Source organism: Phoxinus phoxinus, assembly GCF_949152265.1.
Source record: "Phoxinus phoxinus genome assembly, chromosome: 1".
Taxonomy (NCBI): Eukaryota; Metazoa; Chordata; class Actinopteri; order Cypriniformes; family Leuciscidae; genus Phoxinus; species Phoxinus phoxinus.
In genome coordinates, this window is record NC_136876.1 from 2,148,447 (window position 1) to 2,166,161 (window position 17,715).

The 17,715-nt window shown below is 39.8% G+C and overlaps 2 protein-coding genes across 6 annotated transcripts in view; both read right to left on the reverse strand.

The window, feature by feature from the left end:
- The window catches only part of LOC307006210 (uncharacterized protein), a 140,452-nt gene that overhangs the window by 88,340 nt on the left and 34,397 nt on the right, over window positions 1–17,715 (reverse strand). The gene's annotated exons all lie outside the window — the stretch shown is intronic.
- The window catches only part of LOC307006302 (uncharacterized protein), a 61,218-nt gene that overhangs the window by 37,095 nt on the left and 6,408 nt on the right, over window positions 1–17,715 (reverse strand). For 3 of the 4 annotated variants that reach the window (XM_079627144.1, XM_079627143.1, XM_079627145.1), the window contains one exon: window positions 6,229–10,076. In XM_079627144.1, coding sequence (XP_079483270.1) covers window positions 8,572–10,076 — 1,505 coding nt within the window. In that variant the 3' untranslated portion in view covers window positions 6,229–8,571. Of the gene's footprint in view, window positions 1–6,228; window positions 10,077–17,715 lie in introns of those variants that run through there. The other variant, XR_013799434.1, reaches the window with a different exon arrangement.

Here is a 17,715-nt window from a genome sequence, read left to right on the forward strand (position 1 = left end):
ACGCTTTACATCCGCAAAGTAGGAACATAATTAATCAATACATTAAAGACCTTAATTTAAGCGATGTCTGGAGGCTTCAAAACCCAACAAAGAAAGAATTTTCTTGCTATTCCTCATCTTTCCATACTTATTCCAGAATAGACTATTTTCTTATTTCAAAGGATTTGATAGATTATATATCTAACTGTAAATATAGTAGTATTGTTTTATCGGATCATGCAGCATTATCACTGAAATATACTCTCAGAACCATAATCAAAAGCCCATCTAGATGGCGTCTAAATATAAAGTGGCTACATAACCCTGAGTTTCTGGATTTTGTTGGAAATCAAATTGACATATTTTTCGAATTTAATACAAACCAAACATCAGCTTCAATACGATGGGAGGCATTTAAGGCCTATATTAGGGGGCAAATCATCAGCTTTACTAGTTCTAAGACAAACAGATCTGCCCTTAAAATGATAGAATTGGAACACAGTATCAAGGACTTAGAAGAAGAAATTTTCAAACAAGATACTCCTGAACTGAGACATAAACTTTTACTACTTAAAGCAGAATTTAATGACATCTCTACTAATAAAGCTGCGGCTAATATAACTAGGCTAAAACAAACATATTATGACCAAGGAGAAAAGGCTGGAAGGTTATTGGCATGGCGAATTAAGACTCAACAAAATGAAGGGGGGATTAACAAGATAGAAACTATAGATGGACAGAATACCACGATCCCAACTGAAATTAATAATGCTTTTAGAAAATATTATGAAGATCTTTATAAATCGACACCCCCGGAGAATACCCATCTTTATAAAACATTTATGGACGAGATTCGGATACAGTCATTGTCTGAGGAAGACTCCAAAGTATTGGATCAACCAATTGAAATAGCAGATCTGAATGCAGCCATTAATTGTATGAATAGTGGGAAAGCACCAGGTCCTGATGGTCTACCTATAGACATCTATAAGATCTTTCACGACAAATTGATTACCCCAATGATTGACATGATGAATGAATCATTCAATATTGGAGAACTTCCCTCTTCCTTGCGTTCAGCCCTCATAACTTTAATTCCTAAGCCAGGGAAAGATCCTACGAAATGTGGCTCTTACAGGCCCATTAGTCTTTTAAATTCAGACACAAAGATAATTGCTAAAATTTTAGCCAGTAGACTTGATAAGTATTTACCTTTACTGATTGATACTGATCAAAATGGTTTTATAAGAGGTAGACAAGCTTTTCATAATATACGTCGTGTGTTAAATGTCATACACTCAACAAAAGGAGTCTCGGATACAGCTTTACTTTCTTTGGATGCCGAGAAGGCTTTTGATAGGGTGGAGTGGGACTATCTTTTTGATACACTCTCTTGTTTTGGTATCGGTCCGTATTTTATAAAATGGATACAAATTTTATATTCAAAACCCTCAGCAGAGATATTGACTAATAATATAATCTCTAAATCATTTCCGCTTTCTCGGGGCACACGTCAGGGATGCCCCCTTTCACCGCTCCTTTTTACATTGGCCATTGAGCCTTTGGCTATTGCAGTACGAAGAAGTGGAGATATATCAGGGATTACAATTGGCGATCTTGAAAATAAAATAGCTTTATATGCTGATGACATTATATTATTTCTATCCAATTTAAGTACATCTGTGCCTTCTTTATTGTGCCTAATTAAATCATTTGGATCTTTTTCAGGTTATAAAGTGAATGAGTCAAAATCTATGATCCTATTTCTAAAAGAAACGGAACGTCTCACACCTCCCTTCCAGACCCCCTTTAAAAATGCTTATGAAGAATTTAAATATCTTGGTATTAATATCACCGCAGACATAAAGAATTTGGCTACCAGTAATTATAATTATACAACTAAATTAATCACTGAATCAATCAATAAATGGTCATCCCTACCAATTTCTCAGATTGGACGTATTAATATATTAAAAATGAATGTTCTCCCAAAATTCTTATATTTATTTCAATCTATTCCTCTGCCCCCACCTCATAATTTTTTCTGCAATATGAAGAAGCTTTTCACCAATTTTATTTGGGCAAATCGACGTCCCAGGCTGAGACTCTCTCTTTTGTATTTACCATATGAAAGGGGAGGGTTGCAGTTGCCTAATCTTAAGTGGTACTACTGGGCAGCTCAGCTAAGAGCAGCAATGTTTTGGTTTACAAATGATAATTCTATCCCTTGGGTACGGATTGAGGAGAGTACAACTCAAAAATTGCCTTTGAATCTGTATCTGTATTCAGCACCCCTGCCCAAACTGAAAAAAGCCACTTCCAACCCCTTTGTTAAAAATACTATTGTGGTATGGTATGAAGTTTTGAAACATATTGGACAGATTCCACAATTATCACAATTTACCCCTATTTGGGGAAACACTATGTTTACACCAGGGACACATGATGGTGGTTTTAAAATCTGGGCATCAAAAGGTTTGAACAAGTTGGCAGATTTATTTAGCAATGAAACTATGCTTAGTTTTCAGGAATTAAGACAAAAGTTTGATTTGCCTAAAACACATTTCTTTAAATATCTTCAAATTAGGAATTTTATCAATAAAACACAGCATAATTCTCTTCTCTTACCAGAGCTGTCCCCTTTAGAAAAAACTACTTTAAACCACCTTAATGGTGCTAGGCAAGTTTCCTTGTTTTATAAACTGATCTCCACTAACTGTAAAGAAAATACGGAGAAAAAACGTTTGGCTTGGTGTCAAGATATAAGTGAGAATATAACAGAAGATGAATGGCAGAGTATCTGCTTGAAGGCCCAAACCCAGACAATTAATACCAGGTTTAAACTTCTGCAGTACAAGTGGATAATGAGAGTATACATAACTCCAGAATTGCTTCATAAATTTAATCCCAACATTCCCAATCAATGTATAAAATGCAACCTAGAGATAGGAACTTTATACCATTGCTTATGGAAGTGCCCTCAAGTTCAACTTTTTTGGGAAAAGGTTTTGAACTTTTTGTCACTGGTGGTGAAACAGAATGTCCCCAAATGTCCTAAACTTTGTATATTTAATATTTTCCCTGTAACTTGCACTTTAACTAACTCTGGTAAGAAAATGTTGACCTTCTGTTTATTACAAGCCAAACTTGTAGTTGCTCGTCATTGGAAAAACACAGAAATTCCAAATTTTAAACAATGGTTACAGGAATTGTCTGGTTGTTTGGCTTTGGAGAAACTCACATATATTGTTAAGGGAAAACCTGGAAAATTTTTCAAAGTATGGAACCCCTTTATAGAATTTTTGAAGGAAGCTGAACCAAATAGTTTATTTTCTGTGTAACCAGGTATAACATTCACCATGTTATGATATTAAAGCAGCACCAGGTAACTTTTCAACCTTAATAATATATTTCCAAGTCTCTTGTGATGGTACATCGACTTACAATAGGTTGAATGACACGTCTGCCATAGCCTGACGGGGTCTGTAGCGTTTTTAATCGTACTTTTAAACTTCGGGTTTCGGGTAGTAACCGGCGAACAAAGAGAACTACAAAATTCGACTGCTTTACGGCATATACGTCACTTCCACCACCACCCCCACTTCCTTCAATCGGACGTGCGAGCCAAACTAGCGTTTGTTTGCCAAATGTTATAGTCATGGCCGAAGCAGCACAGAAAAGCAAGAAAGCAAAGGTTTTGTCGGAGGAAAGCAACAAGAGGAAACGAGAAAGTGATCGTATTAAAGGCAGAACGAGGATCAACATTGGGCCAGCGTTTTCTCGCTGGCGTGAGCTGAATGAGGAGGAGGGGTGCCCGTTGCCACCCGTCCCGGTTTTCCAGGGATTATTCTCTTTTTTGAGCGACAGTCCCAGAAAATTCATATTCTTTCCCGGGACACGAATTGTCCCGTTTTTTTGTGAAAATGTACTTCTAAAGTAGAATTTCCTGGTTTCAAATTAAACCGTTTCCGTCTACTGTTACTGTGTTTTCTTCATAGTTGTGTACAGTACATCCAATCCTGTGTCCGTAAACGGGTAAAAACCATGGTAAAAACGGGTAAAACAGTGGATTGGCCAATGTGACGCAATGCCAGGCGTTTACTTTTATTTGATTGGAAGCTCAACTTATCGCCTAGCAACTGCCTGTGCTGTCGGTCGGTCGCGCGCGCGCATCAACACACATCCAAGATGATACAGTGTGAGTTTAGTTGCTAGCTAGCTTTTTAAAAACGGTCTATTTACATCTATTGTGTGAAATGGGGAGAGAGACGGACGAGGAGGATAACCACTGTCTATGAGGATAACACAACAAAGTCGGATGAGCCACCAGTGTCAAAGAAAATACTATTTACAACCTACAACTCAGACTCAGACCACAAAAAATAATAATAATCTGAATGTCCCGGTTTTTCACAAATCAAAGGTGGCAACCCTATGCTCGACCGATGCGGACTTTCAAATATCAAATGAAAGCCTATGTCTAAATGGCGTGTACAAGTTTGGTAGGGGCTACATTCTTGCAAGTAAATATATAAGATGTACAAAATAATATTTTAGGATACCTAACATGTATGTGATATTTGTTTATTTGTCTTGCCTCAAGCTATAATGCAAATCGATTTGTAAAATTAGCAGATTCATCTATGGTAGCTTGATATTATAATATTGACGATATATGTTTATTATATCTCGCCTACCACTCAAACATTGCATTGAAGTATCATATAGATTCAGTAAAACGGTAACCAATAGACTAGGCTACTATAATGACGCTGGCTTGTAAACGTGAGCATCGCGATCATTTGTCGTTTGAAAAAAAATAAAACCCATGAAATTATATTCATATCATGACATGCTGAAATATATGCCACTGTACCTGGATGAAGACATTTCACACGCGACGCAAGCAGAACACCTGCATGTGAACTCCTCCTACAGTGTTCAGGGCTATCATGGTTGTCAACAAATGCACGTGCATGTATGGCAGAGTTTACGACAGTAGTAGAGGACAATACTGTTTCCCAACTGTAGGGGGACCCCGAGAGCAAAAAAAAGAAAAGTAACCTAGTGTTACTTTAATGTACCATTGTCTTGACGTTTGTGTAGTATAGATGTTGTTGTTTTTTTATGTTTTTTTATATAAATTTTTATTGTAAATATTTATTTTTATTTGTATATTATTTTTTCTGTGCTTGTTTTAATGTAAATGTTTGTAAAATCAATAAATACAATGTTGAAAAAAAGAAGTATCTCTGTCAAACGGTCATTTTTCTTCTTCGCCAGCCCAACTCTCCTGTGGAGTGCCACAGGGGTCTATTCTCGCACCCATTCTTTTTTCCCTGTATTTGCTTCCTCTGGGCTCCATTTTCAGAAAGCATGGTGTATAATTTCACTGCTACGCAGATGATACACAAATTTATTTGCCTCTGAAATGCAACAAAGATACTGCTCTGAAATCTCTTTTTGCATGCCTAGAAGTAAAAATGTGGTTCTCTCAAAATGTCTTATTTTTGAATGAATCCAAAACCGAGGTTATAGTGTTTGGCCCCCATGACAACTATAATAGCAGTAACATTGATCTGGATTATCTTTATCCAACTTCATCTTGCATTAAGAACTTTGGTGTTCTCTGGGATCAGAACCTCAAATTTGAAAAACAAATAAATGCGGTGATTAGTTCTTGTTTTCTGTTGGCTTGTGTCATTAGAGTGTGATCGTCTGCGTTTTATGAAATAGGGTGGAGGTCTGCCTCTGCCCAGTGACCAGCACTTTTCCTCTGTATGGCCTGTTTTGTGACAGGAATTACAGAATCTGTTCAGTTTGGCACAGTGTGGCTTTCTGAATAACACAGCTACCTCACCATGCATTTGTTTGCGTGACTAAATTTTTGTTGCCAGCTGACAAAACCTTTGGATGTATTTTGTGCTGGAGAAGCACCACACACGAGCGATTGCTGTACACGCAGCCCTGCATTTGTAAGCTGAGGTGAGAGTTGGTACTGCTCTCAGGTCCTGAATGGCCCCAAGTATCGCTTAGCCTGTACAAATAAATCTAGGTGTGTCCCTACACATGTGAACCAATAACAATCATTGACAATCATGGATCAAATTCATGCTTACCAATCTAGCAGAATCGTTCCTGGATACTTCCGTTGTCCTTGTCTTGCAAGTTACACTATAATGCTCTTCCTATTACTTATTAGAACTGTCTTTGTAAACTGAAGTAAAAAACTGAACAGTATTTGTCTTTATAAAAAAAAAAGTTTATTTAAACAAAAGATTAAAAAAAAAACTGGTTACACAATGATTAATATTTGTAGCAAAATATCAAAAGGTTACAGGTTAAAATACTTCAGCTCTTCAATCTCAAGAGGGCAGTCCTGTGAGTGGAGAATTACACAGGCTATTTACCTTCTAAGCAGTTCAAGCAATAGATGTAAAAAATAACTTGTTCTCATCCGAGCTACTAAAGTTAAAATAATACAACAGCGCAAATCGAGCAAAAAAGAATTTCAGTTCGAAAACTGAACCGGTAGATAACTCATTTCTCTCCAGGGAGGTACACGACACAAAGTCAAAAAGCAGTCTTATATATACGGGACGGGGTTACATTGTCCCTTATGCATTTGTCTGGTAGTTTTCCAGAGGAACTGGATGAGTTATTGCCACACTCATTGTGGCCTCCGGTGATGTCATTGTGTTCCATATATGGGCATTCTTCGTCCTTTGCGTCTTCCGCGCTTTGGGCCTCGGTCTTTGTGTGTGTGCGTGTGTGTGTGAAAATGTCAGGAAGTCAGTTTGTAAGTTCATCAAAATTAAACAACTGTCCTACAAAGCAGTAATTCAAGGAGAATTACATTGTTGTGGATAACACCTTCAATTCCAGAATACTCCTCAAAAAACATTGACCACAACATCCTTTTAAATAGACTCGAACATTATAGCCGCGTTTCCACCGAAATTACCCGGAACAATTTGTCCCAGGAACTTTTTTTGCCCCAGACCGGTTGCTTTCTGCGTTTACACTGCGGTCTGAAGTACCGGGAAGATTATAAACTGCGCGCAAGTTAGCAACTGCAACTGCTCCTCCCAGTCTGCGACGGACAGTAATCAGTTTTGAGCGCCACATTTATAATAAGTAGGGAGGAGATTCAAACTGTGCTGCAGTTGTTTGTGATGTATTGGTTTACTAACGAGGTAATTAACAAAACGGCAGAAAAGAGACGAGCACTGATACTAAAGCGTGTTCAGAAAGCTCGTAGCTAATGCTATAAAATTAGACGATGCGGACATTGACCGTGAGATGGCTGGGACGAACGCGCAGAAAATTTCCTGTTACACAAATACGCTTAATAAAGCCTGAACCTCGTCGTCAGTCCAGCTGTGTTTTAAAAACAAAATTATATTCCATATTTGCAGACAGACAACTCTTACTACATGAAGCCACAAACCGCAATAGATTTTTAAAAATGGCGGTTAAAATAGAATGCTGCGTGGAGTCATCCAATCAAAATGTGGCGTGAACACAACCAATCAGCATGTTCAGCGCACAAGTCCCACCCCCGAAAGTTCCTGAACTTTGAAAAAGTAGTACCTCGCCAGCAGGGACTTTCGGAGGGGGAAATATTTACCCGGAACTTCATTTAGACCCTGATTCCTGCGGTGTAAACACACCGAGTACCAGCCCACAGTTCCTAGTTCCTGGGGAAAGTTCCCGCGGTGGAAACGCGGCTTATGTTGGCATTAGTGGAATAGCACTAGCATGGTTTAAATCATACTTATCAGACCGTTATCAGTTTGTAGCAGTAAATGAAGAGATGTCTTATCGATCACAAGTTCAGTATGGCGTACCACAAGGCTCAGTACTAGGACCGCTGCTGTTCACTCTGTATATGATACCCTTAGGAGATATCATTAGGAAACATGGAATTAGCTTTCACTGTTATGTCTACGATACTCAGCTGTATATTTCTTCAAAACCTAAAGAAACTTACCAATTCACAAAATTTACGGAATGCATAGCTGATATAAAAAATTATTTAGGTTTGAGCTGAAATGCATAGCACAGTCTAGAGCCCTGTATAGTGCTGTATTTCTGCTTTACATGAGCGCCACCTACTGTCAGAGAGCAAATTTTTTTTTTTGCATTGATCTGAACTGATAAATTACACATTCCTGTTGGTTGAACACGACCAATATCAATCAATCAACAAAGAGTCCTGTGCTCAGCACACACCGGCTATAGGTGGAGAGGAGAGATTTTTATCCGTCGTAGACTCTCTACAATTAACGGAAATCCGTCGTAGCGACGGAGAACTTTAATCCCTGTTACCGTGATCTCAGACTGTGTTTAAGTGGTTTCTCCACTGTATGGAACTTAATGTGTCGCTTCAAGTTACTTTTAATAGAGAAACTCGACCCACACTGATCACACGTGTGCGGCTTCTTTCCAGTGTGGATCCTCTCATGTGATCTCAGAGATGCTGACTGACGGAATCTCTTGTCACAGTGTGAACACTTGTAAGGTTTTTCTCCAGTGTGAATTCTCTGGTGCAGTTTTAAACTGTCCGCTGTAATAAAAGTCTTCTCACACTCAAAGCACATGTACTCTCATGTGAATCTCAAGACTTTGTTTGGTTGTGAAACTGTTTCCACATTGATCACATGAGAACGGCTTCTCTCCGGTGTGGATCCTCATGTGAACATCAAGACTTTGTTTGGTTGTGAAATTGTTTCCACACTGATGGCATACATGCAGATTCTCTCCAGTGTGGATCCTCTCATGTGTTTTCAGAGATGCTGATCGACTGAATCTCTTGTCACAGTGTGAACACTTGTAAGGTTTTTCTCCAGTGTGAATTCTCTGGTGCTGTTTTAAATCGCCCGCTGTAGTAAAAGTCTTCTCACACTCAAAGCACATGTACTCTCTCACACCAGTGTGAGTTTTCTCATGTTTATGTAAATATGGCAGCTGTGAAAAACTCTTTCCACACACAGAACATGAATACGGCTTCTCCTTCGTATGAACTATCAGGTGTTTTTTCAGATGTGATGAGTGAGGGAATCTCTTGTCACAGTGTGAACACATGTAAGGTTTTTCTCCAGTGTGGATCCTCTCATGTATATGTAAATTTTGCCGCTGTGAAAAACTCTTTCCACACACAGAACATGAATGCGGCTTCTCCTTCGTATGAACTGTCAGGTGTATCTTCAGGTGTGATGAACTAAGAAATGTTTTCCCGCATTGATCACATGAGAACGGCTTCTCTCCGGTGTGGATCTTCATGTGAGCATTAAGGGCTGATGATTGAATGAAACTCTTCCCGCATTGATCACATGAGAATGGCTTCTCTCCAGTGTGGATCTTCATGTGAACATTAAGGTTTGCTGAATGACTGAATCTCTTCCCACACTGATCACATGAGAACGGCTTCTCTCCAGTGTGGATCCTCATGTGATCATCAAGATTAGATTTGGTCGTAACGCTCTTTCCACACTGAGTGCAGGAGAAAGATTTATTGGCTCTTCTTTTCTTTAAAAATGTCTTTTTAGTCTTTGAGCGACTCAAAGGTTTTCCTCCAGGTTGGACATGATGTTCCTCCTTCACTTCTCTCAGTTCTTCACTCTCCTCCTTCACTTCTCTCAGTTCTTCACTCTCCTCCTTCACTTCTCTCAGTTCTTCACTCTCCTCCTTCACTTCTCTCAGTTCTTCACTCTCCTCCTTCACTTCTCTCAGTTCTTCACTCTCCTCCTTTACTTCTCTCAGTTCTTCACTCTCCTTCTTCACTTCTCTCAGTTCTTCACTCTCCTCCTTCACTTCTCTCAGTTCTTCACTCTCCTCCTTCACTTCTCTCAGTTCTTCACTCTCCTCCTTCACTTCTCTCAGTTCTTCACTCTCCTCCTTCACTTCTCTCAGTTCTTCACTCTCCTCCTTCACTTCTCTCAGTTCTTCACTCTCCTTCTTCACTTCTCTCAGTTCTTCACTCTCCTCCTTCACTTCTCTCAGTTCTTCACTCTCCTCCTTCACTTCTCTCAGTTCTTCACTCTCCTCCTTCACTTCTCTCAGTTCTTCACTCTCCTCGCTCTCTTCCATCGGGTCTGACAGGAAAGAAAAAAAAAACATTTATTTTTCAGTACATCAAAATGATTCAAAGAGAGAAATATAAAAAGGACATGAAAGTGAGCCCTGATGTAATGGTAGAAAGTAGACAACTGTTATAATAAAATAATATGTCCATGAAACTTTCCATGAATGAGGTCAATTTATCTTCCAATTATTATTTTTAAAACATTATAGGCATGAATCCGTTTCTTTAGCAAGAACTATTCATTTGACCAATGACACAATTATCTAACATGATATTAACATTAAAATATACAATACTGCCATGTTTTGACACCAACTTTGAGATTGATATTTATTTTACTAAAACGTTTTAATTATTAAATGACGTTCACACTAGACTTTTCCTTCATGGACGGTTCTATGAAGGAGCTCTTTCTACTGCATGATGGGAAGACAAGAGAATAATCTCAATCCATGGTCTCAGTTTTTACACAAACTGTAGCATTGACTGTATTCATCAACCCTGTTACCAAAGTTAATGTAAGAAGAATCTCTAGAACTATGAATAACTTGTATGATATTTGACAAATACAATTTTATCAGTAACTTGGCGTTTACTGATTATTCCTAAAAAAATTTTTTTTAACTACGTTGAAAATGACTAAAATTCTGGTGACGTTGTTGCAAATTGGGCACCAGATATAAAATAAATGTAAAATAAAACAGTTAAAATAGTATTGTTGAATGCTCTACTGGGTGGTTGCCCTGCACGCTAAATAAACAAACTACAGCTAGTTCAAAACGCAGCAGCTCGAGTTCTTACCAGAACCAGGAAGTATGACCATATTAGCCCCGTTCTGTCAACACTGCATTGGCTGCATTTGCGATCTCAAAATTCCGGCCAGTTAATAATACCTAGAATATCAAAATCGACTGCTGGTGGTATATCCTTTTCCTATTTATCACCAAAACTCTGGAACAGTCTTCCTACCATTGTCCGGGCAGACACACTCTGTCAGTTCAAAGCTAGATTAAAGACACATCTCTTTGGCCTAGCATTCACATAATGCATTATAGACTTCTATAACTCAATGTTAGGCTGCATAGATTAGATCAGCCGGAACTGGGAACACTTCCCTTAAATCCTGATGTACTCGTTACATCATAAGAAGAATGGCATCTACGCTAATTTTAGTGTCTTTGTTTATCCCGAGGTTTTCCGCAGCCTGCCGGATCCAGGCCATATCCAGATCTGACGAAGGACTAGGGGTGTGCAATATCACTACTTTTGATTAAATTGTCTCCACGATCTGCTTTTGAAGAAATATCGTAGGATCGCGCAGTCTATCAGTTTGCAGTTCTGGCGCCTCCGTCTCAACATACTGTACAATGCGACGTATATTCACATGAAATGCAGAGGAACGGGACACTGTAGTTCATAAAAATGTATTATTTGCATGTGCTTTAAAGGGCACCTATTATGGAATTTTGAAATGTATCTTTCATGTAGTGTGTAACATAGATCTAAGTGAACAAAAACATCCTGCAAAGTTTGAAATATGAAAGTGCACCGTATATAAAGTTATTGTCTTTCAAAAGTAAGAGTCGACTCTGAGTCATTTTTATGAATCGTTAGAAGACCGAAGCTTTTTCTCTGACTAGATGACGTCAACTTGTCAAGTTATTTGAATACGATACGCCCACTTATTGCGCTCCAAGGCAAACTTGAAAACGTCATGGCGACGAGACGCTGTGTTCTGAAGTGCGGCTCAAAAGCCAACTTTTTTCATCTGCCCAAGGAGGAGCATTTGAAGACTAAGTGGCTACAATTCATATATACAACTATACCACAGAAGTATTAGTCCGAGCCTTGTGCTTTGTTCGCGCCATTTTGAAGACTATTGCTTTACCAACTTAAATGCACTCAAGCTTGGATTCGCGAGCCGGCTGATATTGAAGGAAGGTTCAGGTCCAAGTGTATTTGCATCAGCTTCCTCCTCCGTATCACAACCTGTAAGTGTTATTAATAATTGTTGCTTTTATGTTTTATGTAGCATGCTTAATAATTATTTTGTTTGTTGTGTAAGCACCGTTTAGCTTCTAGGTCTTCAATGACAATTGTATTGAGATGTGAAGTGTTTGTCGTTGTTTTCGGAGTTGTCTTAAAGAATAGAGTAATACCTCGTACTAGTAACGTAACTGCATTTTTTTTTTTTTTGGAAAAACGTTATGTTTATGCATCGGGCTAACGCAAACAAAGACTGATTGTGCTTTTACAATATGAACTCTGGGCTATGCTCGCTAACATTAAATTCTTTATCTTATTTTTTGTTTTGTTTTACTACAAAATAAAGCAGTGGACTATAATCATTATTATAACAAAATTGAATTGATAAAAGCATCATTGTACTCCGTGTTAAAAATAAGTATTATCTCTGTAAACACTGCTAGGTCATCTGACCAATCAACGCAGATTAGCGTCGCGCAAAGGAGGGGTTTGAAAAACGAGTCGTTGAACGAATCATTTGGGAGTCGGTGAGCAAATCAGGTAAAAATAAATGCATATTATACGACAACAAAAGTGTTTTTTGTCATTGCATGCATGTAAAACTGTTGTTGGGGACTCCCTAAACAACATTAGGAACATTTTAAATGTCATAATAGGTGCCCTTTAAAGCCTTACCGGTTAAACATGTCATTCGCTGCTGATGCGCTGTTCTAACGAGCGCTTTTCTGAGCGCAATACACCCGACGCGCACATGCACTAAAAGCCTGTCTAACAGCGCCCGTTACTGAACTAAGTTATCTTTCGAGTCTTATTGCGCCAATACTGTCAAATACACACAAGGTTTATGTAAACAAAGTTGGTTATGTCTAAAGTGAAAGAACAATAGAAAAAATTAAGAAAAAAACTGCTTGTCAGATGTGTGTATATTAGACTCGTTGCGTGCAGATCTTAAAGTGACAGTAGCCCAATAGCAAACATGCTGCCGCTTGTTCTTAAAGGGATAGTTACCCGAAAATAAAAATTTTGTCATTATTTACTCACTCACTCTAATCTTGTTCCATAGCTGTATTAATTTATTTCTTGTGCTGAACACAAAATAAGATCTTTTGAGGAGTGTGGCTAACCGCCCGGTTGCTGGTCCCCATTGACTACCATAGTTTTGTTAGGCTTTGTTTTTAAAATAGGGACATTAGTTTGGCGGTAATGCTCAGTCACTTGCAAAATAGTAAAACCAACATGAAAAGGAATCGTGAATCTCCTGAAAAAAATCGTGATATGATATTTTTGCCATATCGCCCTTCCCTACGAAGGACTTTCGCCTGGACCCGAGGACAACGCAGTGCTAAAGTGCCAACTAGCCTCTCCCTACGGAGGATCCCATTACCACTCTCCAGATAAAGCGTTGTGGGGAAATTCGGTTCGCGTATCGTGGCGCCTCCCATTATGCAGGGCAGCCGCGGCGTTTCAGTGCTGTATGTTTGTTTGTTTGTTTTGCTGTTGTTTTTCTAAATATGCGGTTTAGCTACAATCGTGACATGCTTATGAACATTAGGGGAACCAAGTAGGGCTGAACGATATATCGTTATCGTATCTATATCTCGATATGAACTTTCAAGATATTACTATCGAAAAAAGCAACGATATCGACGATATAGATTCCCCCTCTCCGCGCTCGCCCTGCATACAACTCTGTCACTTTGTCACAACAAACATCAGTTTTACGAGTGCCTTTGAATGCACAGCTAAAGCCAGCGCGCACACTACCAGGGACGTGGGAACTATATTGTGAGAGGGGGGGCGGCGTTTCCATGGTGACGCGTCATTGCTTGTCACGTGACACACCGCAGCAGCAACAGCGCTGAATGAATGATGATCTGCTTTTATGACATTTTTCCTTTTTTATTCAGAATATTCACAAATGTGTTAGCTATGGCATGAAATATCTGATATTCCGATTGTCAAATACATGCAAGTGGAAGTATATTGTTGTTTAAACACCTTTATAACGATCGCGTTAGTTGAGCTGTATGCGCGATGGGCGCCGCCGTGTTTGTGCCGCAAACGCAGTTCAGAGATTCGGATCTGTTGGATTTACAACCTCTATGTTTACAACACGTGAATTCATCCACTTCTCCCGAAATACTTAAAAGTAAGTGGCTGGTGAACTGGGAATAGAATAGAGTAAACACTGAAGTTACTTACACAATGTGTATCTGATATGAATAAAACGTGTTTTATACTTGTTCTTAAAAAATAAAACTATACTTTCCACATTTTTTTGTATTATGATCTTTTTATTTTTCTGAGAAATGCTTGGTTTTCACCGAACCCCGTAGTCATATCGTATTGTATCGATATCGAGATATCTGGCATGAAAATCGAGATATGAAATTTTGTCCATATCGTTCAGCCCTAGAACCAAGCCTGCTAGCTTGATCCCCGAATTCCTGACTTTTGAGAAGGATATCATTAAGTCAGCGACAAGAATTAAGCGACGCAGCCGAGCGAGAGGGAGGAGAGCTGGGGCTCTCCACAGGTGGAGGAAGCGGGGACACCGGGTTTCTCTCCCTGCTGTCTGACTGTCTAACGTGCACTCCCTCAGTAACACAATCGAAGATCTTATTCTACTGTTAAGGACCAGCCGAGATTTCCGTATGAATTCGGCTTTTGTCTTCACCGAAACCTGGCTGAACATGGACATTCCGGATTCAGCGGTGGAATTACCTGGATTTAACTTAATCAGAGCCGACCGCGACAAAGGACGGAGTGGGAAGACATCAGGCGGAGGTCTGTGTTGTTATATTCATTTAAATTGGTGCACTGACGTTTCAGTATTATACAGACATTGTTGCCCCTTGTTGGAGTTCCTGGCTATAGACTGCAGGCCATTTTATGCCCCTAGAGAGTTTGCCTCTGTTATATTTGCATGCGTGTATATTCCACCTGAAGTTAACACACGGGAAGCGCAGTACGCTCTAACGGAGCTGATTATGAACATTGAGAATAAGCACCCTGACTCTGTACTACTTGTTATGGGCGACTTTAATGCATGTCATTTGAAACATGATCTGCCCAAATACAAACAACTAGTTAGTTGTCCGACTCGGGGAGGAAATATACTGGATCATTTTTACTCTGTTCACAAAGCAGCATATCGTTCAGTTCCTCGTGCTCCTCTTGGGAATTCAGATCATTGTTTAATTCAGACGGTCCCCATCTACAAACAAAAACTAGCAAGGGCGGTACAGTATACATCTAAAAGATGGACGACAGAGGCAATTGGGATGTTACAGGTCTGTTTAGATACCACTGATTGGGAATCCATGCGTGCCTCTTGTGACTATGGACTCATATACAGACACTGCGTGTTCATATATTTCATTCTGTGAGCAAGCTTGTATTCCCACCAAAATTGTGGTGAAATATAACAACAACAACAAACCCTGGTTCACAAAATCCCTCAGGCTGCTCAGGGAAACCAAAGAACAGGCCTACAGAGAAGGAAATGGAGATGAATACAGGCTGGCCAGACAAAAGTTAAATAAAGCCATTAGGAAAGCAAAAAGTGCCTACAAAGTGAATATGGAGGAACAATTTGGCATTAATGACTCCTCTTCAGCTTGGAGGTGGCTGAAGAACTTGACAGGCTGCAAAAATAAAAAACAACAAGTTACTTCATCTACTAAACTGGCCAATGAATTCGATGTTTTTAATACAAGATTTGAGAAATCTCCGTGCCCTCATCCTTTCCCTCCCAGGGGTGTCACATTTAGAGAGGGGGAGAACATTGCCCCTCAAGATCAAGTTGACATTGATATTGACATTGAGGAGAAGGATGTGTATCGGCTATTTAGCCGACAAAATGTAAGGAAAGCGAGTGGCCCTGATGGGATTTCACCTGCCACCCTGAAGTACTGCGCTAGTCAGCTAGCTCCAGTTTTTACAGACATTTTTAATCAATCAATTGTTTTATGCAGGGTTCCGAGTTGTTTTAAGTCATCAACCATTATTCCAGTGCCGAAGAAAAAATAAGCTGTGGACCTAAACGACTACAGACGCTAAGGACTACAAGGACTACAGACGCTAAGGACTACAGGCCCTTATATCAGTGGTCATGAAATGTCTGGAGCGGTTGGTTCTGTCACATCTTAAACCTATCACAGCTCCTTATCTTGATCAACTAAAGTTTGCTTACAGGGCAAACCGCTCTGTAGATGATGCGGTCAATTTAGGACTGCATTATGCTCTGGACCATCTTGACTCTCCTGGCTGCTATGTAAGGATGTTGTTTGTAGATTTCAGTTCAGCCTTTAACACCATTCTACCCGAGCGACTGTGGGAGAAGCTGTCACTGATGGGGGTGGGACCCTCTATCGGCCGCTGGATTATAATAATAATAATACATTTAATTTAAAAGGCGCCTCTCTGACACTCAAGGTCACCGTACAGGCATACATAAAAATGAATACAATAAACAAATAATAGAGTTATACCAAGAGTAGATTAAAATCAATTTAAAATCAAGTAGAATTACAGATGAATGGGTGCTACAACGAATAGGCTTGTTTAAACAAAAAGGTTTTGAGTCCAGTTTTGAAATGGGGGAAAGAATCCATGTTTTTGAGATGAGGTGGAAGGGAATTCCAAAGGCGGGGAGCAGAGCGACTGAATGCTCTGCTCCCCATTGTGGCGAGACGGGCAGGTGGGACAGACAGGTGTAATGTGGAGGAGGATCTGAGAAAACGAGATGGAGTGGAAACATGTAGGAGATCAGACAAATAAGGGGGAGAGAGGTTATGGATGGCTTTGAATGTCAGCAAGAGGACCTTGAACTGGATACGGAACTGGATAGGGAGCCAATGAAGCTGCTGGAGGACTGGAGTGATGTGATGGATGGAGGGGGTTCGGGTAATGATTCGGGCAGCTGAATTTTTAACTAGTTGAAGCTTACGGAGGGATTTGTGAGGGAGGCCCACAAGAAGTGTATTGCAGTAGTCTATACGGGAAGTGACAAGGCTGTAAACGAGAATGGCAGCAGTGTGGGGGGTGAGGGAGGGACGAAGACGATTAATGTTACGTAAATGGAAGTAGGCTGACCGGGTGATGTTATTGATGTGTGGTTGAAATGATAGTGTGCTGTCAAGGATGACACCCAGACTCTTAACCTGAGGGGTAGGTGAGACGGAGGAATTATCAATTTTGATGGAGAAACTGTTATTTTTGGCTAATGTGGATTTGGTACCAATGAGGAGAACCTCGGTTTTATCACTGTTAAGTTTAAGGAAATTGAGGGTAAGCCAGGATTTTATTTCTGCAATGCAATCAGTGAGGGTAGTGAGTGGAAGAGTGGATGTGGGCTTTGTGGTGAGGTAGAGCTGGATGTCATCCGCGTAGCAGTGAAAATTAACATTGAATTTACGGAGAATATTTCCAAGGGGAAGAAGGTAAATAATAAAAAGAAGGGGCCCCAGGACAGAGCCCTGGGGCACACCTGCGGTGACAGGAGAGGAAGTGGATTTGAATGACTTAAGCTGAATGAACTGAGTGCGGCCAGAGAGATAGGATGTGAGCCAGTTTAGTGAAGTGTGGGTAATACCAATGGATGACAATCTTTTGAGGAGGGTGGTATGACAAATGGTGTCAAAGGCCGCACTCAGGTCAAG